The sequence below is a fragment of the Falco rusticolus genome, chromosome 6 (genome assembly GCF_015220075.1).
Source record: "Falco rusticolus isolate bFalRus1 chromosome 6, bFalRus1.pri, whole genome shotgun sequence".
NCBI classification, from domain to species: Eukaryota; Metazoa; Chordata; class Aves; order Falconiformes; family Falconidae; genus Falco; species Falco rusticolus.
In genome coordinates, this window is record NC_051192.1 from 2,322,556 (window position 1) to 2,350,176 (window position 27,621).

Sequence of the window (27,621 nt, forward strand, 5' to 3'; positions counted from 1 at the left end):
GGAGCGGGGCCGGGCCGAGCGGCGCTGAGGCCAAGCCGGGGCCGGGGGCGGGCCGGGGGCGGGGCCAGAGCAGCCTCTCCCCGCCCAGCCCCGGAGCCGTCCACGCCGCGCGGCGAGGCCCAGCGGCACGCTCCCATTGGCTGCCGAGGCGCAAGGGCGCTCTTATTGACGTCGCAAGCCCCGTTGCCATTGGCTGAGACGCGGGGCGGGGGCGGGGCGGCGCGGCCGCCGCTCGGTAGGTGAGGGCCCGGCCTGGGCGCGGCGGGGCCGGGGGCTGCGGGGGGCTGCGGGGGGCTGGGGGCTGCTGGGGGGGGGGTGGGCGGGTGGGTGTGGGCCGGGCCGGGCCGGCTGGGCTGGGCTGGGCTGGGCCGGGCCGGGGGCCATCGGGGGCTGCGGGGGGCGGCCGGGCCGGGAGGGGGCAGCGGGACAGCGAGCGACTTTCTTTCCCTTTGGAGCCCGTCCCGTTACCCGCGGCGCGCTGTAGCCGTGCCCCCCGCAGCTCAGGGCAGCTGCAGGGTGCGGTGCCCCCCCGGCTTGTTTCCCTTTTTAAAAAAACTAATTGTATGTTATTTTTAATATTTATTTTATTTTATATGGGTTAACCAGCCGGGTTTTTCAGCTGCGGAAAGGCTTTTTGGGCAGAAAGCGTGCCAGGAACGAAGCAAAACACTCCCAGAACTCCGACCCCGCCGGCCTGAGAGGCGCGGGCGGGGAAGAGGGGGGTCCCCAAAACAACAACCGCCCCCCTCAGCAAAACCGAGCCGGGACGGTGGGGGCGGGAGCAGCCCCGCCACCCCTGCGGGCCGCGGGGTGCCCAGGCAGTGGGTGTCACTGGTGGGGACAGGCCGCAGGGTGCCCAGGCGGTGGGTGTCACTGGTGGGGACAGGCTGCTGGGCCGGCAGTTGGCTTGGGACAGGCTGACAAAGCTCAGGGATCGCTTTTCCCGAGAGTTTCCGCGGGACCGGCCCCTCTCCGGGTGGATGAAACTGTCCCCCTTCACCTGTTACCTTCAGCCCCAGTGGCGGGTAGGGTTTCTGTGCCGCCGTCACTGGTGAGGCGATGGCAGGCCCGGGTGCAGCCGGGATTTGGGGCGGTTTTCCCGTGGTTTTAAGGCCGGTGGGAGTTCTCCATGTGCCTGAAGCTGGGGTGGTGCATCCCTCCCTCCCCAGCGCCCTGCCAGTCCGGTCCGAGGATCAGGCCTTGCTCCTGCCCACCGTGAGGGCTGGTCCTGCTGCGTCACCGCTGCTGGCAACCTGACCTCTGCTTTTTTCTGGTTTTCTTGGAAAATGGTGAGAAACCTTGTTGTCTGGCTGCTGGCGCTGGGAGCTGGTGCTTAGTGGCGTTAGCATTGTCGCTTTGTCCTGAAATAGCACTTTTTACCTGGTGGTTCTGCCTACGGGGGGGGGTGTGTGTGACTTCCCCATCCACTGTGCAGCCAGGTGCAGTTAGTGTCCAGCCCCCCCTGAAATTAATTGCAGTTAGCTGCCTGAATTAAGAGACCTTTAAAAAGGCAGTGAAGTCTCCAGAGTCCCTTTGCATATTCTTACAGATTCTGAAAGAAGCAGATTTACTCCCACTTGTGTGTATTGGCAGGTTTCCTGGTTTCTCTTTAGCTTCCAATTAGCTTCTGGAGACTTAATGAACATGTGAATCAGTACATTTTTTGAAGCCTGATATCATCATAGAAATGTATATGACTGCATGCTGCGTCCCTAAGATCAACAGATAAGTCTTGAAAGTTCAGAACAGTTCAACTGCTGCGCTCCTGCACACAGTTACAAAAATAACAGATGGGTTGTGACCTGTAATTATTTTGTAAAATGTTGCTTAACACACTTTTTTAGATTTAAGGCCAAGCTTACATGTGGTTTTTATAGTTGTTTTTACTGGGCTGACCGACACGTGACTCAAGCCACTAAATCTGATGGGGGTACTGATATTCAGCATCACTTTGAATGCAATACGGCATCCCCTTGAGAGTAAGGAGGTGCCGAGGTCGACAGTTAATTACTGCACGTTCCGTTTAAAACTCTATAGAGTCTGCCTTGTTAAGCTTTTCTTTCTTTTACATATTTTTTAAAATCACTCCCCAACAAGAACCGATTGTTGGGATGGGACATTTATGCCCTAAGCTATGCGTGCCTGGTGCCCTCCCCTCTGTTAAGATCTGTATTGATGGGATGGTTTTTGCATGTCCAGCGCTGCCGGTAGATGCAGGGGGCGGGGAGCAGAGCTACTGGGACACCCGTTCATGTGACGATAATTAGTGATGTCCCTCTGCTGGTTGCTCATCGTGGAGCAAAGTACCCAAAATGGTGAATGTGAAGCAGACTTTTGGAGTCTGAAATGGATCCTGGAATTTAATACGTGGTACCTTGCGATACGTTCACCCCGCTGGCTTTTTGCTTTTAAGGTTTTTGTTGGAAGAGGAGGAATCCGACCTGCGAGTCGAGGCCCTGGCTTTCAGAGCCGGTAAATAGATATATCTCGGGATTTTCTGGGCATTTAAAGCACCTGTAAGTTGGATTTGGCTATTTGATTTGCTAATACTTGCTTGTCCAACTGTCCACGCAGAACTAATTCAGAAGGGCCAGATGGGAGTCGGTGAAGGCCGGCAGGTGACGGGGGGCTGCCTGCTGGGGGTCAGGAGACCTTAAAAATCGATGTGACAGGTTTGTGAAGAAAGGGCCCAGGAAATGCAAGGACTGTGAGTGCTTTGGGATACTCTGTTAGCATCAGAAATCTGCCTTCTGTTAAACAAAATTTACATGCTTACATACATTTAAACAATATGTTGTATAATACGTAAGGAATTCAGCAGGGAAAGGTTTATCAATTACCTTTATTGCAATTACCATGCCTTTTTGTTTGGATATAGAAACTTTTTTTGGAGGAAAAAGCAATGCCATCTGGTTTAGGATAACATGATGTGTGGGGGGTTGTATTTGGGAGCGACTCAAGCGGTCGGTGTGGTGAGTCCCAGGTGTGGGCAGAGGGACGGGGCTGGCCGGAGGGCTGGGGGGCTCAGGCTTCACTCGCCCCCTCGGCAGCTGCCGCCGCGCTGAATATAGCTGCTCAGCAGAGGCCGGGGCTGCCAGCCCCCGGGGAGGGGGAGGCAGCTGCGGTTCCTGCCATGGCTTGTGCTGGCCCTTGGGGCTCCCCTGGAGACCCGGCAGCGCCCACCGCGCTTTGTTCGCCTGCACGGGCTCTGCCGTGGGAAAATGCCACTCTCCGGAGGGGTGGGTCATAAAACCAGATCACCACAAAAGAGCTGACGGAGGGTGTGAGTATCAACTTGTTTCCCACTTCCAAGTATTGTTTGGGAATACTTTCTTTCCTCCTTTTTTCTTTTTTTTTTTTAAATTTCTTTTTGCATTTGCTGTTGCTGCTCCCTTGGCTGGCCTCCCCAGCGCTAGCCCGGCACTAGCTGGGTGAGTACTGGCAGAGCCGCTCTGCCGATGTTCTCCGCTCTGTTTCAGGCTGGAGTTGCTGGAAGAGGCTTTGGTATCGCTGGGGCTCCGAGGATGCCCACCTGTGGCTGAGGGTTGGCAGCACCATTTGTGATGCTCTGTGGGGAGCCCACGAGATGTCATTTATGTTGAGAGTATTTCTGAGCCCTGCCGGCTTGGCGAACGCAGGCAGAGGTGCTTGACTCTGCCTGGTGTTCACAAAATAAGGTCCTCTGTCTGCTGTATTGGCTCTTCTTGATTTGGCTCATCGATTGTCCTGTGCAGCTCCTCACTCGAGTCCAGCGTGGGCAGCAGGACCAGGGTGGTGGAGCATCTCCATGTGTGGAGCACCTGGGGCTCAGGCTTCGAGAACAGTATCTCATATTAGAAGGTTTTGCAGCAAGATGCAGTGAGCTTGGCTGTACAGCACGCTTGAAAATGTGTCATTGGTTGTGAAATTAATTAATGGAAATACTTGCTCAAAGAGTTAATTTCATTAATTAAGGTGGAAACTGCAGAGCTAAGCGCCGAGTTTGGGGTTTACAACCTCCTACCTCCCCCTCTGATTTTTTTTTTTTTTATATGTGATTCTCACTTCTGGGTGGCTTCCATTGCAGGGTTTTGAGTTTGTCTCTTAAAAACTCTCAAGTCTCCACCCCAGCGGCCCTCAGGGCTCAGCCACGCTAATAGGTGCTTTATGTCCCAGTTAATGATGGCTCATTTGGGCCCAGTAGCCTCATGGTGCACAAACTGAGACTGGGCATTAATTCAGGAGACGGTTGCACCATGCCGGCAAGGTGTAAAGCACAGGTTTGGTCTCAGTCTGGTCGGAGCTTTAATTAGATTTTCCCTGTGTGTCATGTCCTCAGAACCAGCAAATGCTGCTGGGACGAGGAAGTTTGCTCTTTCCTCTTGTCCCACTTGACGCACCGAGATGCAGCTTTATGGTTTGTGGGATCTGGCCCAGAACATGCTTAATCTCCTTGTTATTAGACATACCCAGTTTCTTTACTTGGTGTGGAGGCGAGGGGGGCTGGCGAGTTGCCACTACTGTGCCCTGTGTATTTCAGAGAGCCCGAGGCTTGTCATCATCTTGTGGAAGAAGTTCTGCCCCGATGGCCGTGGATATGGGAAAATCGCTTTCTGAAGCCTCCCTGAGCGGGAAGGCCGAGGGTGATGGCAGGTGGGACTGCGCGGAGGGGGAGACGGACAGCCTGTGCTGGCTTTTAGGGACAGAAGAAGCCAAGCCCTGCTCGCAAGGGACAGAGAAGGTGGCAATGAGCAGACGCAGTCACTTGGGCGCTGGTGTTACCCAGGGAGGCTCAAGCTACTGCCAAGAAGTGTCTTCAGCATCCGCATCCCGATTTCCCAGAGCGAGAGCAAGCCTCTCGGAGGCAGGGACGTTGGTGTGCGGAGGTGCTGATGGCGGGGATGTGCCTCATCGTGGTAGTCACCAGTGCCTCTCCTCAGAAGAGCAGCAGGTAGAGGGCTGTACGTGCAGGTGTGCAGCATCGCCAGGGGGGCAGGTGAGGTGGGGATGTGTGCCTGGGGCTGTCCTGGCAGAGGCCGGAGCGCCCACCCAGGGTCTAGGCCGTGCCGTGGGGCAGGGCTGTGGCGCTGGAGCCCAACGGCCGGTCTCCGTTCCGTATTGCCACCGCGGAGCTGGGAAGTCACTCGGGACGGGGCTGCTGAAATAAGTGCCTCTGCCACCAAGTGACTCGAGCAGCTTCCCAGGCCCTCAGGATGCCTTTCCCTGAACCCAAGCCCCGTGCTGGGCTCCGGGCAGCGCGTTGCCGCCCCGCAGGCCAGAGCAGGGTTCCCCTTCCAGCCTCTCCTCACGCTGGGGCTGGGCTGGCGCGTTTCTCTCCACGTCCCAGTACGAAGGAGCCTTTGGCCTGGATGCTGTGCTTCCTTTCATGCGTCACGCTCTCCCTTTCCTTTTTCCCGCTGTCCTTGAGCAGGTGAAGGCTCCGAGCCGTTGGGAGCCAGCGCCTGGCCCTCCCCGCCGGCGCAGTCTGCCGAGGAGAGCATCCTCGCCGGCAGCTGCCACGGACGCCCTTGGCCAGCCGGGCAGAGCCGAAGGCCCGGGAGCTCAATCCCCATTTTCCTCCACCCCGGAGCTCCTGCGGCCCCAGACCCCCCCCAGCCCTGAGAGCGCCCTGCGCAGCCGCTCCGCGTCGACTTCTCCACTCTGTCTTCAGAAGGAAACGGCCACCTCCGAAGGGCCACCCCGCCGCTGGCTGGCCGGCACGGACCCGCCTTCCTCCCGCGGCCGCCCGGGACCTGTGCTGGCGGGGGGTTGCGGCAGCGGGCAGAGCACCGCGGGTGCCCAGGCCCTTCAGCCTTCTGCGCATCAGGGAGGTGTCACCCTACCAAGCCGATTACTGGGCATGTGCCATACCGGATTCCTTACCCCCGTCTCCGGACCGCCGATCGCCCCACTGAACCCCAAGAAAGAGTACGAGGACTTGCTGGATTATGCTTATCCACTGAAGCCAAGGAAAGCTGGGAAGATGCCAAGAGCCTTTTCCATGACTCAGGAATAGGTTTGGACAGCTTTCTGTTGCCCCCTGAGGGCACGTCGAGATCCGCCAGCATCTACAGCCGAGGATGGGGCGGGCGGGGGGAAGTGGAGAAGATGGATGCTGGGGGGCTCCTGGCCTCTGCAGAGAGGTGCTCCGCCCTGGGGCCTGGAAAAAGAGGCCGCTCGGGAGCTGGATTGTGCTACGAACCTCTACTGCTGGCAGAAGCACCTTCGCAAAGAGTGCTTCCTCTCACCCTGCCAGGGGTTTTGCTGAGGATGTCATGGCAGAGTCAGCTGGACCAGGCTCATCTGCCCGCCCTGCTGCAGACGGGAGAAGCTGGCGTGCCGCAGGGAGTCCCTTCCCGAACTACAAAGGGCAGGCGAAAAGCACTAGCAGGTTTTTACCTACAACAGGAGTGCTCCCCCTGAGGAAGGAGTGGGAGGGCGATGAAGAATTTCTCTCCCTGCCTCCGAGACTGCGGGAGCTGGAAAGGCTGGCTCAGTTTTTGTCCAATCTTTCCTTAAGTATAAGGACGCCGGGGCACGACCGCCGTAACCTTCCGCGTCACAGCGATGGCAGGCAGCCCCTTTCGCCCAAGTTGGCTCCTTTCAGAGAGGCGGGTGGCAAGGACGAAAGAGGGAATATTGAGGGTTATGCTGGGCTGTGGCACCCCTGCAGCTCTCAAAAGCCCAGCTGGGAAAACACTGAATCGTGTGGCTGGATCCATAGGGGTCCTCTGCCGGGGCTTCACCTGTCAACCGGCCTCAGGGATGCGCTGGATGGGCCGTACCTAGATGAACCGCGGGTCAAGGGGCATCCCAAGAAGAGCCAGCAGAGCGAGTCCCTTGCCCAGTGCGTGAAGGTAGGCTGAGACCAGAAAGAATGTTTATTACGGAAGACCTCACCTAAAATGTGCCTGGTATTTATGGCACGCTTAGTTTAAGGCTTCCCCTCCTGCATGGTGTTTGGTGCCTGGCAGCCGGTAGCAGTTTACACAGGGGGGCTCACCTGTGCAGATAATTTTTTCTGATGGAGCAAGAGCCCATCTTGCGTTTCCTGGGCTCAGCGTCGCAGGGCTGGGGCTCGGTGGAAACGTGGCATTTGGCTTCCCCCAGCGCACCCACCCTGCTGCCCCGGGGAAGAGGCAGGAGCTGCAGCTGGGGCCGGACAAGTGTGAAACCCAGGGTTTGCTGCCTGCCCCGTAGCTCCGACTGGGTGACGTGGTGGGGCTGGACTTGCCCTTCAGCCCAGGCTCGCTTGTCTTCCCCAGGCTGGGTCCTGCTTCAGGGGTAGTAAGGCTGGGTAGAATGGGTGGGGCTTCTCTGAAGAATGTCCTGGTTATTTTGTGGATTTTTACTTTCTGGCCAAGTGATGCCTCATGGCCATCCTGCCACTGGTGCTGTGCTCCCTGCCTTCGCCTCTGCCTTCTTCCCCGCCCCAGCCCTGGGCTGGATTTGGAAGTAATGCTGCGCTGTTTGCAAGGGAGCGATTCTTACCGTGCACAGAGCTGCAAACACCAGCGCAGCTCGTCCCCCCCTCTTGCGTGGGAATAATGCTGCTGATTTAAAAGGGTCTTATCTACTGTCAGCATCGGAGTGTATCTCTCGCCCCAAATTGCGGTGCCCGGGAGAAGCAGCTCAGCTTTAGAGCAAAGCCCTGACTGAGGAGCAGGCGCAGGGCTGGAGCCTGGGCTTGGTGAGAGCGGAGGCCCCTGGGTTTCGTGCAGCATCTTAGAAAAATAATCCGTTACCAAGACGCTTTAAAAATAAATGAAAGCGCTTAATTGAATGAGACAAACCCTTGGGGAAAAGCAGCTGCTAATTAACTGCCCGGCTCCAGGAGGAGAGGGGTGTCTCTTCGGCTGGCAGGTGGTGGAGGCAAAGCCCTTCCTTCAGCCTGGCTGCTGCTGGCGCCCAACACCTCCCCGCAGCAGCCATTTCATGGTGACCCTCAGTGGGTCTGGGGGGTGTTTAGGGGCTCTTAAGTGTTTTTTGCCTTTTTTTCTTCTTCTGGTTAACTCTTGGTTTCCAAGCTTAGGGATGTTTGTGTGGGGGTGGGTGTGCAGGAGAGAGGGCGGGAGCAGGTGCTTTCCAGAACCCGTACACTATCCTGGCCTGCCTGTCTTCGTTGCAGAAATCGATCAGTAACCCCTTTTGTATACTTTTAGTAGATGTTGTGCTGTCAGCTGGAAGAGCTCATTCATTGGCTGTACAATGTGGCGGACATCACCGACAGCTGGGGTACCACCTCGCCGGATGCGGGAGAGCGTGAAGGCATCGCTGCATCGCTACTTGGTAGGTCCCACCGCCGGCTTTTTCCCCGCTGGGGCAGTGAGCAGTGCACAGCAGGGCACCCGGCACAATCTGGCGGGGTGCACCGGGTGTGCAAAGCTGAATTCGGGAGCACCGGGAACCTGCCTGGGGGAAAACTGCTCCCCAGGCAACCTGCCGCAGGTGCGTCTCTTCCAAAAACCTCCTAAGCAGCGCTCTTTCTCCTTTCCTTCCAGGAGTTCAGGAAAGATGTGGCCGACCCCAGAGCCTGACAGAGAGCGTGCTGGAGAGGGGAGAAGCTCTCCTCAGCTGCATGGCATCGAATTCGCCAGGTGAGAAGGAACGCTTGAGCGGGGTGGTTGCAGACACAGCCGGTGGCGCATCTGCCCCCGAAATCCCTGGCCCACGTGTGGGAGGGTGGGGGAGGCGGTGGGCAGAGTCTGCCATCCAGCAGCTGTCTGGGAGTGTAAAGGGGTTCACACCCGCGTTGCTGCCCGGGGACCTGGAGGTTTGAAGCAATAACTCCGGAGCGGCTTCAGCTGCACCACGCTTGTGCCGTGCCGCCCATCCTGGTGATGGACGTGTTCTGCCTTCTATGGGTCCCTCAGGTTTTTACCTTAACCGCAGCGTGGCCAGCTGCCACTGGGCGTGGGACGCTGTCGGCCTGCAGCTGGAAGGAGCTGCTCTCGTCCAGGGCAGCAGCGGGTGTGATTTTTGCCCCTTGTTTGCGCTCGGTGCATCCCAGGCAGGTGTCAGGAGCCAGTCTGGGGGGACAGCCCCGCCTGGCTGGTGGCACGGCACACGGAGCAGCCGCTCGGGTGACTTGGTGCATCCCGCACAGGGGATTGCTGAAGGGCAGGCTGTGCCTGCGGTCACCAGAGCAGCTTTAGTGGGCGAGTGCTGCCTCGCAGGTCGGCTTTCTTACGCAGTCCCAGCGGTTTCCTTTAGGAGCCCTATTTCTGTACCCTCACTCTAACCTGGAGCCTCCTAGGTGGCTTCTCACCCCCTCCAACCCTGCGGCGCCACTGGCGATGGGGCGAAGATCAAGCTTACTGATTTCTAACACTTGATTTCCTTCAAAGGTCTGCCCAGGGCAGTGGGACTCTTACTGCTCTCACGGACATTGAATTGTCTCGTTACTACCACCTCCGCTCATGCGTTTTTTGCTTTTCCAGCTCTGAACGACACGCTGGGATTGATTGCCGAACAGTCAGAAGAGCTAGAAACCCACGCGGAAGCGCTGTACGAGTCCGTCCTATGCTGCCGTGGGTCCCGTGCAGGGCGAGGACGGGCTGGGGGACAAGGGGGTGCAGCAGACGGCTGCTCGTGCGTAAGTGGTGGGGGCAAACCAGCCTTTCCACGACAGGGGGAAAGGGAGGGCAGCATAGGAAGATAAACAAATTAAGCAAATTGCTTATACATCAGGCTTTACCATTATTTAATCTGGTGTTTGGAAAGCCTCCATGGAAAGAAAGCAAGGGCAACCTCAAAATGGATGCCCCATCACCCTTAAAGGTGTCAGGGGCAGCGCAGGTGGTCGGTGAACCAGCTGATGAAACCCAGAGCGTGAGGAGAGCGATGGCAGCTCCTGGGAGGGGGCCGGCAGGCAGGTCCCGTCAGTCACGGGGGGGGGGGAGGGGACGGCAGCAAGGCAGCACAGGCAGCTGCTGCCCCCACATCACTTGGGACCGCAGAAGGAGCACGAGGAAGGGGTAGTGTTTTTGGCTTTTTTATTTTCTCAGAAACGTTCTGTTTGCCACGTAATGGTGGGAAAGGGAAGCAAGTGAATTCAGGGTTAAGAGGGAGGCTAGGGAACGTGTTTGCTCATTTCTCGACCATTTTCCTTCAAATAAAACTGCAGAGACAGAAGTTTCGGAGGGCACGGCAGGAGTGGGAGGTGAAGGGCTGGATGGGTGGCAAGCAGCGGTGCGTGGTGGTGGAGGGCAGCGTGCGTGATGGGAATCACTGTAAAATCACTGTAAAATCAACGGTCACGGGTGTTGGGGAAGGCGCTGGGTCCGGAGAGAGGCAGGAAGGCTCTTTACGGCTCCCGAGCAGGAAGGCAGGGATTTAGGCACGGCAGGATACCCGCGGCCCCATCCCCGTCCCCTCCTGCCCCCATCAGCTCAGCCTGTTGATTTCCCCGCCGCCCCCTCCACCGCACGCCTTCGCATTGGGGGTTGCGAAGGGGAAATGCTCTTCTCAAACGCTTTAAGAGGAGAAAACAGTATCTTAAAAGTAGGTTATTGGGGTTTTTTTAATTGCTACATATACATAGCTACGTGCTATAGCTTATCGAGCACATGTGGAGGGGTTTAAGCGTGGCGGGGGGGTTTCTTCCCTTTGCTGGCCGGCAGCCAAAGCGCAGCAGCAACCTCACTTAATCCGTTTGATTCAGGTGCCGCCTCGATCAGACCTGGGCTGTGCCAGCAGCCTCGGGACGGCTGAGGAATTGCAGCCAGCACAGAAGCACCTCTCCCATCTCTTGCAGAGAGGATGCCAAAAACCCATACGACCACTGTGTGTTCAGCGTCAGCCAGCCTGGCTGAGTGCACCGTGGTTGTTGTTCTTTTGAACCGTGGCTTGAGAAAGGCGGCATGTACCGCGTCTTTGGCTGCTGGGATGCCCAAGTACTAGTGCTGGCTCCATCGGGATGTTCCCAGAGCCAGGACAGTACAGCTGGCCTTTTTTTTTTTTGGGGGGGGGTTTGTTTTTCAGAGTAGCTTTCCTTTTTTTTTTTTATTTTTTTTTTATTGAAAGTGGCCTGTTCCAGGTTAGCAGAACGTCTGGAACACACTGTCTTTTTTTAACTGAGTATCCATAGTGTGCCGTGCAACTCACTTCTAAGTAAAGCCGTGTGATTTTAACTAGCCGTGTTCTCATGTTTTGTTTATGCTCTTCAAAAATAGGTGCTAGAAGCCAAGAATAGAACTCCTCCTGGTTCTTGGGAGCAAACTGAACTCTTTTGTTTATAATTACCCTTCCCTGCTGAATCACAGCCTGTTAACTTTTGGTTTTCTTATGCATAAACCCAAGAGAGCGTGTGTGCTGCATGAATCTCAATTAAAATAACAAAGAGGCTGAGTAATCGGGGAGGATGCAGGTCCTGTACAAGCTGTGTTACCTGTTACTCTGTTACCTGCGGTAGCTGCTAGTGCTGGTTTCCCTGGGGAAGAGCCGCGCCTCACCCCACCCCTCCTGCAGCCACCGCAGCCGATCGCTGCTCACAAAAAACATTTACAGAGGCTTTCCAGGCCCCTTCTGCAACAGAAAAGGGCATCTCTGAAGCAACGTAATGAGGTAAGTGGCCAAAAAGTTCCAGCCAACCACAGAATATTGGTACTTGGCTTTAATTAACCTTTAAGCTAAACAGTGATTACCACGTTCTTGTGCAGAGTACATCAGTTCATCCTGTTCAGTGACCACAGACAAGCATCTGTATTGCACAAGGTGAAGGCATAGTTAAGCTGTACCAACAGAAAAGAATTTCGCTGGGGTTTGTGGGGGGGTTTGATACTCTCCCCTCTTCTCAGCTTCAAGGGCACATTTTTTTTATTGCCAAGTTGCAGGTGGCACTTCATAGATCAGCCCAAGTTCAACAAAAAGGCTCAAGCAGATGGTTACAGCGAGACGGGTCTCACTGGCTCCATCCGCTGCCAGGTCCCCACCCAGGGGCATTCAGGGTGATGCCTGAGCAAAGGCTACAGCAGGGCAGGATGGGCGCTACGGTGAGGGGAGGAACTGCCGCCCCCTCTGCTACTGCTTGTAAGCCTGACCCGTGGTGGCAGAGGGTATTTAACTTTTCAGCTCACAGGTAAGAGGCTACGCCCCCTCGCCCAGGATTTACAGGCCTGCCTTGGCCTCTGCCACACGCCTCCTAGCGTGGCAGCCACAGGCTCGAGTGTGTAACAGCACCAGCACGGTAACACAGGAATGACTTTGGGGGGGGAAACAATGAAAAAAAAACAAAAACAAAAAACAAAAGGAAAAACCACACCAAACAACTGGTGTAGCCCAAGTTGGTTTTGCAATGCTTTTTATTACTGTATATATTAACATTGTTTTTGGATAGTATGTAGCAGGCATCTCGACATTTAAGTCATTTGTGCACTTCTCTGAAGGGAAGATGTTTTACCTCAATACCACCTCCTGGTTCACTTCCTGATCTTAGCGGCACTCACTACTCCTACTGCTCCCGCTCTCAAGGAGGAGCAAGTCACATTATATAATGAATTATACCAACAAGCACATCTCTAATAGAAAGCACATCACTTTATTGTGAAGGTCTCAAGTGGAAGAGTTCAACTTAACCATGACAATACTTTATGTATTACAATTGCCTGTTGATTTATGCAACTATGTTGAAGAAAGCTGTTAGCCAAAGTCACCCCCCCCCAAAAAAAATCAGAGGATATTTGCACCAGTTTTAGTTTATACCTCACAACATACCTAGGCTATATTTTTACTATCACAGGGCGTATTTGCTACTAGGGGAATGTTACATGGTCTTTCAAACATGAGACTATTTACAGAATAGGCTGAACATTTGAGTTTAGATAAAGCTGAACAATTTTACATGTATAGGAAGTGTTATAGGCTAGCTTTCCTGTGGCTTTTAGCTAGACATCAGGCACTAATGATTGATTAGCTCTGTACAAAGAATCCACACTGTCCAAAACATCTTGGCTGCTGGTAGTTCCAAATTGTTCACGATAGCGCCTACTTTGAGCAACAGGCTGTTGCGGGGCCTTGGTGTCCCCGTGTCATCCTTCGATGCCTCTGTGTAACAAAATAGAAGCTAAGCTGTTGCACTAAAGTCAGAAGTACTGGTTTAAAAGAGGATGGAAATTAACAGTATATAGAAAAGACAAATATATGGTAGAAAGTCTGTACCACCTCAAGGCTACACCGAATTCACTCCTGCTAGGGAAATACTGCTCTCCCCCACTACGCAAAGCTGACAGAAATTCCCTCCGTAGAGTCCTTGAGCAATAAATTAAGTTCCGAGGCTAAGTGAGGGAACTGTTGTACATTCAGAGTGCATTATGCCTCCACCAGCAGTGGCTGGGCCTTCCTGGTACCAGCCTACGTGCTCAAGCACCACGACCACGCCGGTCTCTTAAGCCATAGTCACTAGTTTTAGTTGCAGGGAAGGTCTCTGGTTACTAGGGCCTGAGCGCTGTGGCTGCACGCAGGATGTCTGTGGCACAATGCGGACTGATTTCCCCCTTAGCCTATACAAAGTAAGACAATATTTATCACCATACAGTTTGTATTACCTTCCAATAAGTACAATATTTATTAAACATTTCTTCAGTTTTGTTACATATTGTGCAACAAATTACAATATTCTGCAGCCACAAATTATATGCAGAGTATGAAGAAACTATTAATCAGATAGTGTGATCTTTCCATTTATAATTCTACAAGAAGGAACTAGCAAATCAGATCTTACATATATCTTACTAATTTTATGCATGGAAAGTGACAGACACTGTTGTGCTGTTTGCATACAAAATGGCATAAACTTCATCTTCAGAAGACTAACCTGACATCTAAACATGCCAATAGAAACATCAAAACAAAAATACATCCTAACCAACCACAGGAAACAGTCTGGTCTCAGGAAAAGCAACAAGGATAGCACGTTATAAACCAGCACACAAAAGGTTTAAAACAGTTCTGAAAATGAAGTTAGCTGTCTTGAGTCAAGGGAATAAAAAAGGTCAGTATTGACCATTTACAATCTCTGACCTTTGTGGAGACGGTAAGAATCTGTTGTAGCTGCAGCTACATACAGTACAATTCAGGCAATTTTTTTTTTTCACTGGGTTCAGATTGCAAATTCATGTTGTGAGACAAAAGGGGGGAGGCAAGTTTTAGCAGCAACCTCCACTAGACTGCTTGACTGGAGTGCTCTGAATTTTAACATTGGACTTCTCTGCACCACCAGCTGTCGCTCCCGGACCCATTCGTTTTTTAATCTCGGCAGCCATGGTCATGAAAGACTGTTCTACATTTGTGGCATTCTTTGCACTGGTTTCCAAAAACGGAATTCCAAGAGAATCTGCAAATTCCTGCAAACCGAGAAACAGTGAACAGTGAGCTCATACACCGGTTCATGCCTCACCTCGTTTCCTGGTGTGCTGCTGCATCAGCCATGAGTTCCTAGACCACCCCCCTACTCCCAGACCGCAGCCTGACGGCGACTCGCGCTGCAGGGTGTCATGGAACTGCTCACACCTGCCTTGGCATCCGTGTACCAGGACACTTCCCTGCATTAGAACTTAATCATTACAATCCAGACCAGGCACTCAAGCAAACACATCGATATCAACATACCTTTGCTGTTGTATAGTCTACTACTTTCTTTGTGGTCAGATCACATTTGTTCCCCACCAACAACTTGTTGACGTTTTCACTGGCATAACGGTCTATCTCCTGCAGCCATTGTTTTACATTGTTGAAAGACTCCTAGGAGATAAGAGAACTGTAAGCAAGACCCTTAACCAAGGGGAAAGCTCCGCTCTATTCAGTAACAACCAGGGAAGAATATGAAGCAGCGTACTGATCAGTGCCACTCACAGCCACAACAGAACTCACTCAACAGGACCCTCGGTTGCCTACGACAGGCGAGTCAACACGGCCCGTGGAGCTCCTTCGCCCCTGCTCCAAGCCCCACACAATCAGCCCTGTGCCGCACTCCCCCCCATGATTTCTCCCTGCTCCACATCTTGAATAGTTAAGAACTTCCACCACCTGGGACTCTCTCTCCTCCTCCTGCTGCGGCAGAGATAAGGCACAGCACACAGCTGAAACTAGAAGAATCCCAGGCACTTGCAAAACACCAGGTATCAAGTGCAAACCACATCATTGCAGAGATGCTGGAACGATCTTTGACTGCAGAAATGCAGAACTGATACTCAAGTTCACAACTGAACCCGATTGTTGTTCTCCTATTAATTCAGGAAACTCTACACTTCCTAAGAGTCCCTCAAACATGACAACTGTACCAGTAATCTTCAGAGATTCTTTCACAGAAAACACTGGCTCAGTTGTATCCTGCACACATGCTGGCAATTTTCTGTTTCAAAAGCCAGTTTTATCGTAGACCAAAGTTCAAGTACATTCACAAATCTTTCAACAACTTCCACCAGTAACTCAAACTCCTGCTACCAAAGGCAGGGTGAGAAGTATTCACATAGAACAAGCAACTACATGCCCAGCAAGCTTTAGGTTAAGCCTAAGATACAACTGCTTTAGAGCCAGCAATCCCACTGCTCCTTTTATTTCTGTTTAGGCTCCAACCAGAGACTAAACACATACATTTGGCTTGATAAACCTTAACACAGCCTAACACAGTCACTGTCAACTTAAGAAGTGCCAAGTGGTTAAATTCCTGGTTTTATTTACTTTATCAGCCTAACATATGCCACCTGGAGAAACTCTCCAGGCACAGGTTCAACACTTACCTGATCTGTAACATCATACACAACTATGATGCCATGAGCACCTCTATAGTAACTGGAAGTGATGGTTCGAAACCTCTCCTGTCCTGCCGTGTCCCACTACAAGAAAAGCAACAGGATCAGTTACTGCAACATAGCTGCACCAGTGTTACACGTTAGCTTCCAGAAATACAGCTCAGCTGATCAGCCATCCAACCACAAGCACATCCAAGTTCAGCTACAGAACTGTCTCTTCAAGGTATTTTAACTGAGAAGAATGACACTTCAGTAGGTGCTTTTCAGGAAGCGCTCATTCGTTTGGTTTCAGACAAGTGTAGTCAAGAGATCTCACAGAGGAAAACATTAAGCAGTTTTGACCCACAAAGAAGCCATGGTTCAGTGGTCAGAAGAACAACACCAGCCAGGATTGAAACCTGCTAGGAATAAGGTCAGAGAAACATGGGTCTATAACTTGACCGCTCCTTTCAACCTCCTTGCTACAGGAGCGGCAGCAGAGGTATTTAAAGGCAACATTCCTCTTCAGAGGGTGAAGTGCAACAACTCAAACCAAACCTGGTTCCCTCCTCCTGCCGGGAGAGCTAAGGAGGGACATGACATGCTTGACCTCTCCTCCCATCAGGGCAGGAACAGGAGTTGCCCAAACATTCCTCTCCCTGGAGCCACATCAAGAACAGGGCCAGCCGCGTATTAAAAAAAGTCACTCACAGACAGATTTCAGTAGCAACTGCATTCCTAGCGTGCTGCTCTGGACTCAGGACAGCTACATTAGAGTCTGCAGGCTCAGACTTCTGGCTGTAAACTGGACTCCTGCTCCACAGCACAGCCTGGAATCCCTGAGTCACTGCCTCCCAGTCCTGAGAGCCTTGGCTCGAGCTGGAAGCAGTGGCTGACAAGGATTGTGTGACCTTGCATAGATATTAGATTTCATTACACCAGTCACCCTTTTAGAGTGCTTCAAGATTAGAGGAAAGAACTGCCAAGCCTGCTCCCCTGCTTGCTCCGAGTGAAAGACCAGGAAACACTGCCCAGTGCTAAGGCAGGCCGGCCACTTACAAGTGTTTGTGTCAGTTTTTCCATTCAGGTCAACAAAAGCAGCAGCACTAGACAGCGCAGTCTGCCACAAACAGCTGCTGCAGAAACTGGGCATCTCTGACAACTGTGGGATATTCTTGCACTTACACAAATCCTTGCTAAATACTGCAGAACTACACCAGTTTTGATACGACAGCAGTCCAGCACAGGATTCTACCCTTCTTCAGCTCCCAGCCCATAACCACCTTTTAACTACTTCAGCTTTCTTCTCTTCCCAGGAAAAGAAGGTTCTAACAGGTCATTTCCTCATTCAGGCAGATAGCCTTGACGAGCACCTGTCTTTAAGGGCCAGGTCACAGGAAGTCTTGTAATCTTGTGAAAACTGCCTGGCCTCTTGTAACAGGGAAGATATCGCTTGTATTTTAATGATTAAAGTACAGAGATAATACCAATAGTTATGAATGTAATCCCATGCTTCAACAGATTAAAGTACCCAGGAGTTGAGAAATACTACTTACTATCTGAAGCTTGATTGTTTTCCCATCTAGTTCTATAGTTCTGATTTTGAAGTCCACACCAATCGTGCTGATGTAACTTTCTGTGTACGTGTCATCCTAGGAGAAAGAATGAACGTAAGTCAGGCCAGCTGCACCTCTCCTGCAGTCACCTACTGTGTCACACAACAGGCAGGCTGCCCCAGGCAGAGAGAGGTGGGTGGCTCCCTAGCAAAACCACCTGATGATGCCCGGCGAAGTCCACTAGGTAGCTACATACTTTCACAGAATGCTTACTTCCCCCAAAAACCCACAAAGTTTTTTAAAAAACAGCTCAAACAACAAGATTTGTGTTCCCAAAACCTAGTCAAAAAGCCTCTTTTCTGGAAATCCCACAGCGTCAAGTCCTTTTGAACTACAGTTTTAAAAAGTCTTTCCTCAGGTTGGCAGATTGAAGAGCTACTTAGCATAACCACAATGATCTTAAAATGCCTCAATTTTATTTTCCTTCGGTGATTTTTCATGTGTTACACAGCTGCTACCTACAAGTCAGCAGCTCTGCCTCAGTCACACTCCACACCTGAACTTCAGACCCGCTGCTGGCACTGCTGGTTGCCAGGGCAGTTGAGAGCTACCGCTCGGGCACTTGTGTGAAGTCCCCTGCTCCGCAGCCTGTGCGCGCAGCGGGAGGGGAACGCAGCACTGGTCCAGCAGCTTGCACGGCCCTGGCCACAGCCTCCAGCGAGCCTGAAGGCACACAGGAAGCGCTGGATCAGGCCTTGCTACCTTCAGTGACTGCTGGCTTGCCAGCATGGAGGAAGTTTCTATTCCCAAAGTACCAGTAGGATAGAACTTCATGTAAAATGCACCACAAAAGGCTTTATGAAACCAACAGCTACCACAAAAGCAAGGGATTTCTTTTGGGTTGTGAATGGAAGACACCTTAGATAATACATCTGCCTGAGGGGAACACGTGCAAGCAAGAATAAAGCATTGAGCCTTTCAGAATGACGTGACATTTATTTCCTTCACATTTCAATACTCGAAAGGGTATGTTTGAAAAGCCTGCTGGTGTTTAACCTACAAAAGGAAGAACACAGGTAAGCGAATGCTGTGGTAATACCTTATGTCAGGGTAACATAGCTCAGTTAGAAAGTCAAATTTCTAAAGGAAAAAGCTACTTAGCTGAAGAAACACCAGATAACTGAGCACAAACTTAACGTAGCTGTCAAAAAAGAAAAAGCTGGATTATTCGCAGGAAGCCAAAATTAGTTCCAAGGTATCTGCAAGAGAAGCAGGCTAGACTGATGCAGGAGTGCTGCTCCAGCCCTGGTGTCACTTCCAAACCACTGCCTCCAGTCCTGGGAGCAGAGCAAGTTACGTTTTTCTAGTGTTCATGGTGGCTTTAGTGTCTCCCTGTCCTAACACTGCACCAACAGCAGCTGTAATAGCTTTAACTTGGGTGATGCTATTTGTACGCACCAGACCATCATTCCACATTAATAACATGGAAGAGGCTCCTTCCAGAGGTGCCTAGAGCAACTGTTTAGGCTGTAAAACTGCTGCCATCATCCTGCAGCAGCATCAAACTAGTTTCTAAACTAATGCCCCATATTCTCCCATCCTTCCTCTCCTCCCATGTCAACATAAGGCTGCACTTTGGCAGATGTAGGCAAGGAGTTCACTGGACTCCAGCTTTTTCTACTTAGAACTGTCAAATCCATTTTAACTTTTCCTGTTGACAGGAAAACTACAGCTTCTTGCACCAGACTTCAGCCACAGTGGCCCACCAGCAATTTTAACATTCATTATATACTCATTCACTAAAGAAAGCATAAGGCCTTATTATTCCTAGAGTATCATTTAAATTACTTCTCCCTCTGGCTAAGCAACTGGTAGGCTTTTTGAATGAAGATATCAAACCTCATCTGGCTGAAAATATTCAGATCAAGTAGTAACTGACACATTTGTTTTCTTCATGCCTGAAGGCACACACCCCAGAATTCAAGTACATTCCTCCATCTTCAGTGTTCCATCACTAGTGCAATGATGGAAGTTTAATTAAGATATCTTGTTCTCAAGTAACAGGAAAATGGGAAACTTAACTGGACATGTTCTTTATATTATTTCTGTATTACTCAAATACATTAGCTAGAAACACATGCAGAAGACAGGAGGGTTTTGCAATACTTCAATCATTCCTTGGTATATCAGACCCAGCAGACATCAGTCCTTCCAAGCAGTTCTTGTAGCACAGATGTTCTAGCTAAGTACCAGGTAGGTTTTTTTTATGTAAAGTTTTCAAGCATGATCACTTACTGCAAACCTAAGTAGAAGGCAAGATTTCCCAACACCGGAGTCTCCAATCAGAAGTAGCTTGAATAAATAGTCACTGCAGAAGGAAAAAAAAAAGTCACTTAATGAAAAACACTTCTTGAGAATCGTGCTCCTTATAGCTAGTATATTACCCTGTTTGACAAGGGTAAATTAATTTACTAGGGAAATTACCTACAACTCCAAGCTTCTCTATCCAGTCTAGACACTCTCACAGTTTACTCAGTAAAAGCAGTAAGGCAGATGCTCTGAACGCAGCATTTTGGGGTAGAACAGTGCTTTCCTAGGAAGCTACCCTGGGGATATTAGTGTGACTATCAGCAAGAGTAACACAGACCTATTTCAGCCCTTTGTGGTCTAGCCAAGATTAAAATCATGCTTCACAATTAAGTCACTCAACCAAACAATGAGGTTTGCACTTAAGTAACACACAGAGGGCAGTAACAGCCAGCTGTCCACCAGAGCCATTATCTTTGCATCTTCTTTGAAGGCAAAGGCTTGATTCTGCTGCCCGGCTTCACAAGTACCACGTAGCTGGCCAAAAGCAACCAATTCCTTCCTCACTTTAAGTCACCTAAACGTAAGCTCCAGCAGAACCCAACAGCACAATAACACAATTTAAGTATACAACTTGTGAACGCTAAGTTCAGTGGCCTGCTAAAGCAAAATGAACATCCACCCCACGACAGACTAATAGCTGACAGCGACCACACACTCCACTTGCCTTTCAGGAATTACAGCTAAAGCCACTGCCAGAGGAGGATTCATTCATCCTCTACAGGACATCAGGTGCAATATTAGTAATTCTCAAGTCATATCAGAAGAGATGACAATTTTTTTTTGCTTCATGTTGAGTCCTCCCAACACTGAGGGACCAAACTCAGCATCATCAACAACCAACTGACATACTTTAAAGAGTAGCAAAGACTTCACTGTTGACTAAATATCAAGTTTTGTGTTAGTCATAAGACTAATGGGCCAGTTTAATACTAGAGACCACATAGCAAAGAACAAGCAACACAAAGCAAAATAACTTGTGTAAGTGGTGGTTAAGTACTAGATTAACTCATTCTAGGTTCGCAACTCCTCAGCCCCACAGTGCTCAGGATTGCGTCCAGTTCCTATTAACCACAAATTCTAGTCCCACTTAACCAAACTAAGAAAGTACCATGTATGCAAATGCCTGAAATCAGCCTTCCCCACCTATTATTCCCCAACATCACCACAGACTCTGGCTGGCAGGAATCCAGCCAGGAAACCGCATCCATCCCTAGCGCTAACAGCCAAGCAGATGGTCAACTGCTCCGCTTGTCACTGCTCCCTGCCCAAACGCCTGCCATCTTGCCTAGTCCCAGGCTGCAAGAACATGCTCAACTGAAACCTTCACCAGCTCCTGCAGCACTTCTCTCAAGGCTACAGAGAAGTCAGAAGTGGTAAATGTAGCAACTAATAAGCTGATCCTTAAAATGCAACCTTCCCCCACAGCGTAAAGCTAAAAGCACTCAAGGTATTAAAAAAGAAAATCAAGGTCAAAGGATGTCTAGCAGTTTACAGTCACAGAATTGCTATTCCACCTGTCAAGTCACACACTAACAACACAAGGCAAGATGGTTACCAACCCAAACTGTTAGGTGAGATAAGTTACATCACAACCCACATAACAGCTTCAAGATAGCTGAAGCATTTTTGCTGACCAGAAGCATTACCACTGCCCACAGTAACACTGGTGATCACAGACAAGACAGCCTGTTCCTGACACTTGGGCCTCCCCATCAGGTGACACCAAAATCGCTCCTCCCAGCCCGGAGCACTGCCTCCCTGTGTGCTTCAGAAGAACAGTTTTACATTTCCTGTGGCTCCACTTGCCAAAACGCCACCACAGCCACACCGATGAGCTAGTGCTTGAGCATGCACAGTTGTGGTTTATCACAAACCACCGCCGCCACCTCACACCCCCACCCACCCCCCGCCCTGTTTTAAGCGTAAGGATCACTGAAAAAGGACTGTATCGACCAGTTTTACTGTTACCCTCAGCTAGGCAGCTCTGCTGCCTCTCCAACACCAACATCACCCAGGAACTGCTGCAAGGGGCTACCCAACAGCAGCTGTAGCAAGAGGCATTTAACCTTCTTACCCCCACCAATAATTTAATTTCCCAAGACTAGTAGTGATACTGTATGTAACCTGGAGAGCAGGGTAAGGTACAACAGCTTTGAGACCTGGTCCACTGTTAAACCTACACCTTCTTCCCCAGGATCATGCATCAACTGAAGTCACAATTGCCTCAGCCTTCAAACAGCTCCTTCCTACTACAGCAGGGAATTTTGGTTTTTCAGTTCTCTGCAAAACCAGAATTTTCAGTGACCCTGAACTTAAATTATCACTTACAGTAAACACTAATACACTTGAAAGTACTAGAGCTTGCAGCATGCCATAATCCCTTAAGAATGGTAACACAGGAATATTGCCACTATATTGTCTTCACTAAAATTAGTAGGAAAATAATTCCTTCCTGGTGTAGGTAAGGCTTCAGCTATGAGTCTTAACGATTCACTTCAGAGCCTCCCCTTGCTTCCAAGGGGAATTCAGGTCCCCCCAGTCCCCAAACTTCAAGTACCTCGTTTTCCTCTGCTACTCTTAGTGCCAAGAACAGCTCCCAACCAGATCTACTCTGCCATTAAACCCTTTCCTGTTCAGAAGCAAACAAGAAGAGTAATAGTTTACACACAGCACTACTGTTAATGCAACAAGAACCCAGAAGCCTTAAACACTGGGTCTGACAGCCTTGTTATTAAGAGCCACCCTCACTTTGGGCTTCAGTATTTCTAGAAGAAAGTGACAGCCCCAAGCTCATATGATTACTTCAGCATCCTGGCTCCCCCCCACCCCCCAAAGTCCAGGCCACTGCCAGCCAGGGAACAGCCTCTACTGAGTTAGCCGTCTCTTGACCCCAGAAATGGGTATTGTGTCACAAAAGCCTAGTTCTGGCACATAAGCTTAGATCTGCACCAATCTAGAGATAGTTTAAACAGGACTTTGCTATTTAGGTTTAAAAAAATTTAAATAATTTTACATTCCAATAACATAGTGCCTTCCTTTCTAGGTCCAGCTGCTTTAGGACCTCTTAAGATACAGCAGGTGACTATATAGGGGCCCTGAGAACCAAATGAGCAGTCTGTAACACATGGTGGGATGCCAGAGACAGCTCTCAGGATACAACAGTTTAAAACAAAAATGAAAACAACCTACAAAATGTCAGAAATCTATTTCTAGACTAAAACTACACTGCTAGAATATTTATGTTAATGGGCTCAGCTGTAGCAGCGTGTCCAACAAGCCATGCAGGTTAATTTTGCCTGTGAGGAGTCACAAAACCATTTCTGAAACCACTGAATTTTGCTCTTCCAACCTGAAGACTTAACTCATCAAATCTTCCAGTTCAGGGATCCTTCATAAAGCAGGGTGAGCTATGCAGCATAGCCTTCTCCATGTTAGAGTGTGAATTCAGATTTATCATTATATAAATAAATGGTGAGAAATAGTGTAAAGTCATACATAGCACCCATAAGAGCACACTAGAAGAATATGTGCAGGAGGGTAGGCAGGTACTGTCAGTAAGAGTGAAGCCTTCTAATCCTCCCCATCAGGAAGAGGATATGGCCACTTTCTCTTGCCAAAGAGATAATGGATAAATACCTCAAGTTTAGTTGCCTCTTGCCAAAAGAAAAAAAAAAAACCACACACCACACCTCCGAAACAGCCCTGTCAAATTTTTGAGCAGTGAGGCAGCATCCTCCTGTTCCATGCATTTTCCATGAAGTAGTCAGCAAGTTCAGCAGAAGACCAGGAAGTCAAGTTTAGGACAGACCTGGCCAAAGCTGTGTAGAACAAGGGACCTGTGGGCCTCTAAGTTACTGTTGTTTGTACAGGTGGGTAACGTGAGGATTTTTAAGTGTCAGGAAATTTTTGTGCCAAACCAAACAAGACTAGGTAGTCATCCTCCCCCAACAAGGAACTGTGGGGATGTGCCTTAATCACTGATGTCAGCCACGAGTTTACTGTAAACAAGTACTCACAGCTGCCTCAAGCCCCGTCTCTGTTCTACCACCCAAGATATTTTGAAGAGGAGCAAGGAGCACTACTAGTCACTCTGATTACACACTGGCTGTGTAGGTAAACAGAACCCAGAAGACATAATGCCACTTTGCATTGCAGACTGCTGTTTAAGCAAGTTAAGAACACAAAACAATTTCAGATTATTCCAGCAGCTCAGAAGCTGTCAATTGTCACCTACTGAACACCGTCATAGAAGACTGAACACCCCACACACCCTGGTATTCCCTAATACTTCTGACGAATGCAAAAAAAACAGATTTACCCCAAAAGCCACTTAATTTCCTCATCTCTCCTTGAAGGAGGCATCGATAACAAGATCCAGCCACTACAGAACATTGATCAAGATTTAATTCCTCATACCACTCAGCTGTTAGTTCACCCACCAGCATGTTTATGCTATTCAGCCTACTACTACACACAAGTTGCAGAAGGGGCAGGAAATGCCGAACCTGACACGATCGAGTCACAACAGTCAATATTGACATTTCGCTCATTTAAACACCATAAGGCAGGGTGGAACACATCCCAGTGCTAGATAGGCAGGTGTTCTAAGAATTTAGCTTCCAAATGCTAGCACTAATCTCATCCATCCCTCTTCAGCCCCTGCACTCAAATGAAAAAGCACACTTAACTAGTTCACTATGCTGTCCCACAGCCCTCAAGCTTCACGGAAACTCTCAGAAGCGCACACACTCCCCTTCAAACCCTTGCACCAGCAGCTTCTAATCCTCTAACTCTAACAGACAAACTGAAGGAGGCAGGACTTTTTATTAATCAATTTTTAACTAGCTATCCCACTGACCTCTGATAGAGTTCTGGCATGCCCAGGATGATTCAGGGCTACAGGCAGCCTGACTTGCAGCTGTGATAAGGAAGCCAGACTGTGTCACATAATAGGCAAGGCACTTCTAAAAGGATAAACAGACATCTGTACCTGTATCTGTTACAGGTAACTAGAAGGAATAATCCCTTAAGTCTTATTCCTGGTTCAACATTTATCCAAGTACACACACTACTGTGACAGATATTTTCTGTCCGTCTCGCCACACCCTTCCCACCACCTAGCCTCATCCTGCAGACAACACTGGCAGGAAGTAGCCATTTAATACGACAAATTAATCTTAAACTGCAGCTTTTCCTCTGGTTGGTTTTTGTTTTGTTTGTTTTTCCCCCCAAAACTCAGCTGTCCTCACCACCAGGAATGAACACTCTTCACAGAGAATGAGTCTCCCTCAAAACATTCTCCCCATCTTCATAGCAGGCTTCAGTATCTCATCGCAGGCAGCTATGCTCTTCATGAGCTTAGAAAGCTGAGAGGCTTCAAGAAAGGAAAAAAAGCCACCCTTCGATCTGTTTCTGCACAGTGCTAGTTGCCTAATGCTTTTCTGGCAGTTTGACACTACAAAACCCACCAGTCTGCAAGGTAAACTCAAGTTGAATGCTGAGAGTCCTTACGACCACAGAAGCACCAACAATTTGTTGGTGCTTCACCCACAGGCTACCTCCAGCTACTGATTTGCCATTTCCCAAAACCACACGAGCAAGCTTGTTATGTCATCTTGCCAAGATGTAACTTGAGTTCCTGGCTGTACCTCTTTGCTTTCACCAACTCCCTTGCACTAGCTGATGACTACTTTGTCTTCTACTCCCATTTGCTCTTCAGGTGATTTTAATGGGCCCAGAGCACTTGCAACCATGCTGCCATAAGCAGGCAGCACAAAAGCCATGACCATGCAAATCAGTAGCTTCAGCTGTGTGGAAAGGCAGGCTTTGAGGACAGAGGTAGCTGAAGTATCATCCATGAACAGAGACAATGGGTATCTAGAGCAGCAGTGTCATACCACACGTGCATTTCAACACCATAACTGCTTCCATTAGAGGGCACAGTGGCCTCATCGGCCCCCACTGGAGTGCCAGCAAAGCCAGCGTCCATGGCAGAATCCTAAGAACACTCTTCAACACTAAACTGTTGAGAGTGCAGCAGCTGGTATTTACAGCGCTTTTTAAACTAATCCCAAGTCTCTCCTCTTATTCGCTCAAAAAGGCCACGAGGTTTGTTGTCCCGACATCCTGGTGGGCCAGCCACTGCTCCTACAGTTGCCAGGATACAGACAACTACTGACCGGAGGGCTCAGCCACCCTTACTGCCCAGCAGCCCAATTAGAGAAAAAGGCCACAGTCACATCACGAGGGACAACGACCCTCAGAAAAAAAAACCCTACAAAAACTATGCCATCACCAGGTTTTCTAGGCAAGTACTATTTCAGCTCAAGACAGCCCCAAGAGCATTTCATTATCAAGTCACAGCGTTGCAAAATCTACATAGGCAAGAAGTGTTTTGCAAGAGCCATGTGACACACACATGACTTGCAGCTAAAGTGAAGGGTGGACCTCCGACTACTAAGCTGCCAGCAGCAACCGGCCGGGAAGATCGGCTTTCACAAAGAGCTGGCTTTCCCCGGCACTTGTTGGAGCCCCGCTGCATTTGCGAGGCCCCGGAAAAAACCCCATCGAGCGCGCCCGTGTTTGCGGGGTGCCCGCAGCCGCCGCGGGGAGGGAGCCGGAGCCACGCGGGTCACCGGGCCCGTCGCGCCGGTTCACAGCGGGGACATCATTAAGTTTTCATACCCGCCCTTCCCACCCGCACCCCCCCCACCCCTATACCCGTCTCCCCCCCGCCCCCCGCGGACGGCGGCAGCAGGCCGAACGCCTGCCCTCGGCCCCACGGCCCCCCCGGTGCCCGGCGGCGGGCCGCCGGAAGCCCTCAGCCCTGCAGGCCCGGCCCTTCCCTCCCGCCCCCCACCGCCCGCGGCAGGCCCGGCGGCCTACTCCCCCCCCGCCTGCCCATCGCGGGGCAGCGGAGCCCGCGGCCGCAGCGAGGCCGCCGCCGCGGGCCGCACTCACTATTCGGGATTCATGCTGGACATGTCCGTGGGGCCCGCGGCCCGAGGGACGGCGAGCGCGCTCTGAGGGGGGGCGGTCGCGGCCTGGCACCTCCCGCCGCCGAGGCGGGCGCTCCGCGGATGCAGGCGTCCAACGGCTCCCGCCTCCTTCGCCCGGCGCTCGGCTCGGCCTACCCCTCCGCCGGCGCCCTGCCCGCTCCGCGGCCTCCGCGCTCGCTCCTCAGCCCAAAATGGCTGCCAGAGCCCAACCAGGAAACGGGGCGGCCTCTCGCCGAGCAGCGCTTACATGGCCGGGGGGCGGCGGCGGGGCACGCCGGGAAACCGAGTCCGCCACGGGGCCGACGGGCTGCGCCGCCGCACTGAGGGACTCGCTTTCCCGACGGCCCCTGCGGCGGCTGCGGCGCATGCGCACCGCGCGGCCTTTCTTCCCCCGGCTCCGGCGGCTCGGCGCGGCGGGCGGCGCCGCGGATTGGCTGGGGAGGAGCCGGCTGGGGGTGACGTCGGCGGGCAGACGTGGCAGCCCGGGCCGGGAGGGGCGGGGCTGGGCCGGAGGGGCGGGGGCGGCCGGAGGGGCGGGGGCGGGGCCGGGGCGGGGCGAGCCGCGCCCACCCGCGCCCGGGCCGCCCCTGCCCCGCTGCCCCGCTGCCCCGCCCGGGGCCGGGCGAGGGGGAGACACCCCCGGCCTCGGGGTCCGCGTCCCGAGCGGGCGTTGGGCGCTGCACAGCGGCCCGGGGCCGGGGGGCGGAGGTGCCACCCCGCGGGCGGGGGCCAGGCCTGCGGCGTGGGCAGCGGGCAGGTGGCGGTGGGCAGCCCCCCCGGCTGCTGGCTCTTACCCGCTGCCGGGCGAGGGGTGACGGGAGGGGCTGCAATAACACCGGGACCCGCCGCGGGGCCCGGCAGCGCGGCAGCACCCGAACCAGAGCGGGGCGGCGCTGGGAGTCGCGACCTTCCTTCTCCACCTGCATGAACAGGCAACAGCCCTTTTGCGTGCTGTCCCCCACCTTTTACCGCTGCAAGCAGCCATTAGTC

The 27,621-nt window shown here is 51.7% G+C and overlaps 2 protein-coding genes across 2 annotated transcripts; one reads left to right on the forward strand and one right to left on the reverse strand.

Annotated features, from left to right (window-relative positions):
• Positions 1-206: 206 nt before the first annotated feature.
• On the forward strand, positions 207-11,111 carry CEP68 (centrosomal protein 68). Its single transcript, XM_037390948.1, is given in 14 exon segments — positions 207-235; positions 4,520-4,930; positions 5,411-5,624; positions 5,627-5,661; positions 5,664-5,889; positions 5,892-5,975; positions 5,978-6,199; positions 6,202-6,836; positions 8,145-8,234; positions 8,236-8,268; positions 8,481-8,502; positions 8,505-8,576; positions 9,420-9,574; positions 10,643-11,111. Coding segments are annotated over 13 exon segments (2,331 nt in total). The 5' UTR covers positions 207-235; positions 4,520-4,564; the 3' UTR covers positions 10,820-11,111.
• Positions 11,112-12,263: 1,152 nt separating this feature from the next.
• RAB1A (RAB1A, member RAS oncogene family) lies at positions 12,264-26,847 on the reverse strand. The gene is made up of 6 exons (XM_037390949.1): positions 26,594-26,847; positions 19,559-19,631; positions 17,264-17,359; positions 15,717-15,812; positions 14,587-14,718; positions 12,264-14,321 (listed from the first exon to the last, which is right to left on the reverse strand). Exons 1-6 carry the CDS (start codon positions 26,614-26,616, stop codon positions 14,124-14,126), a joined length of 618 nt encoding a protein of 205 aa, XP_037246846.1. The 5' UTR covers positions 26,617-26,847; the 3' UTR covers positions 12,264-14,123.
• Between the last annotated feature and the right edge of the window lie 774 nt (positions 26,848-27,621).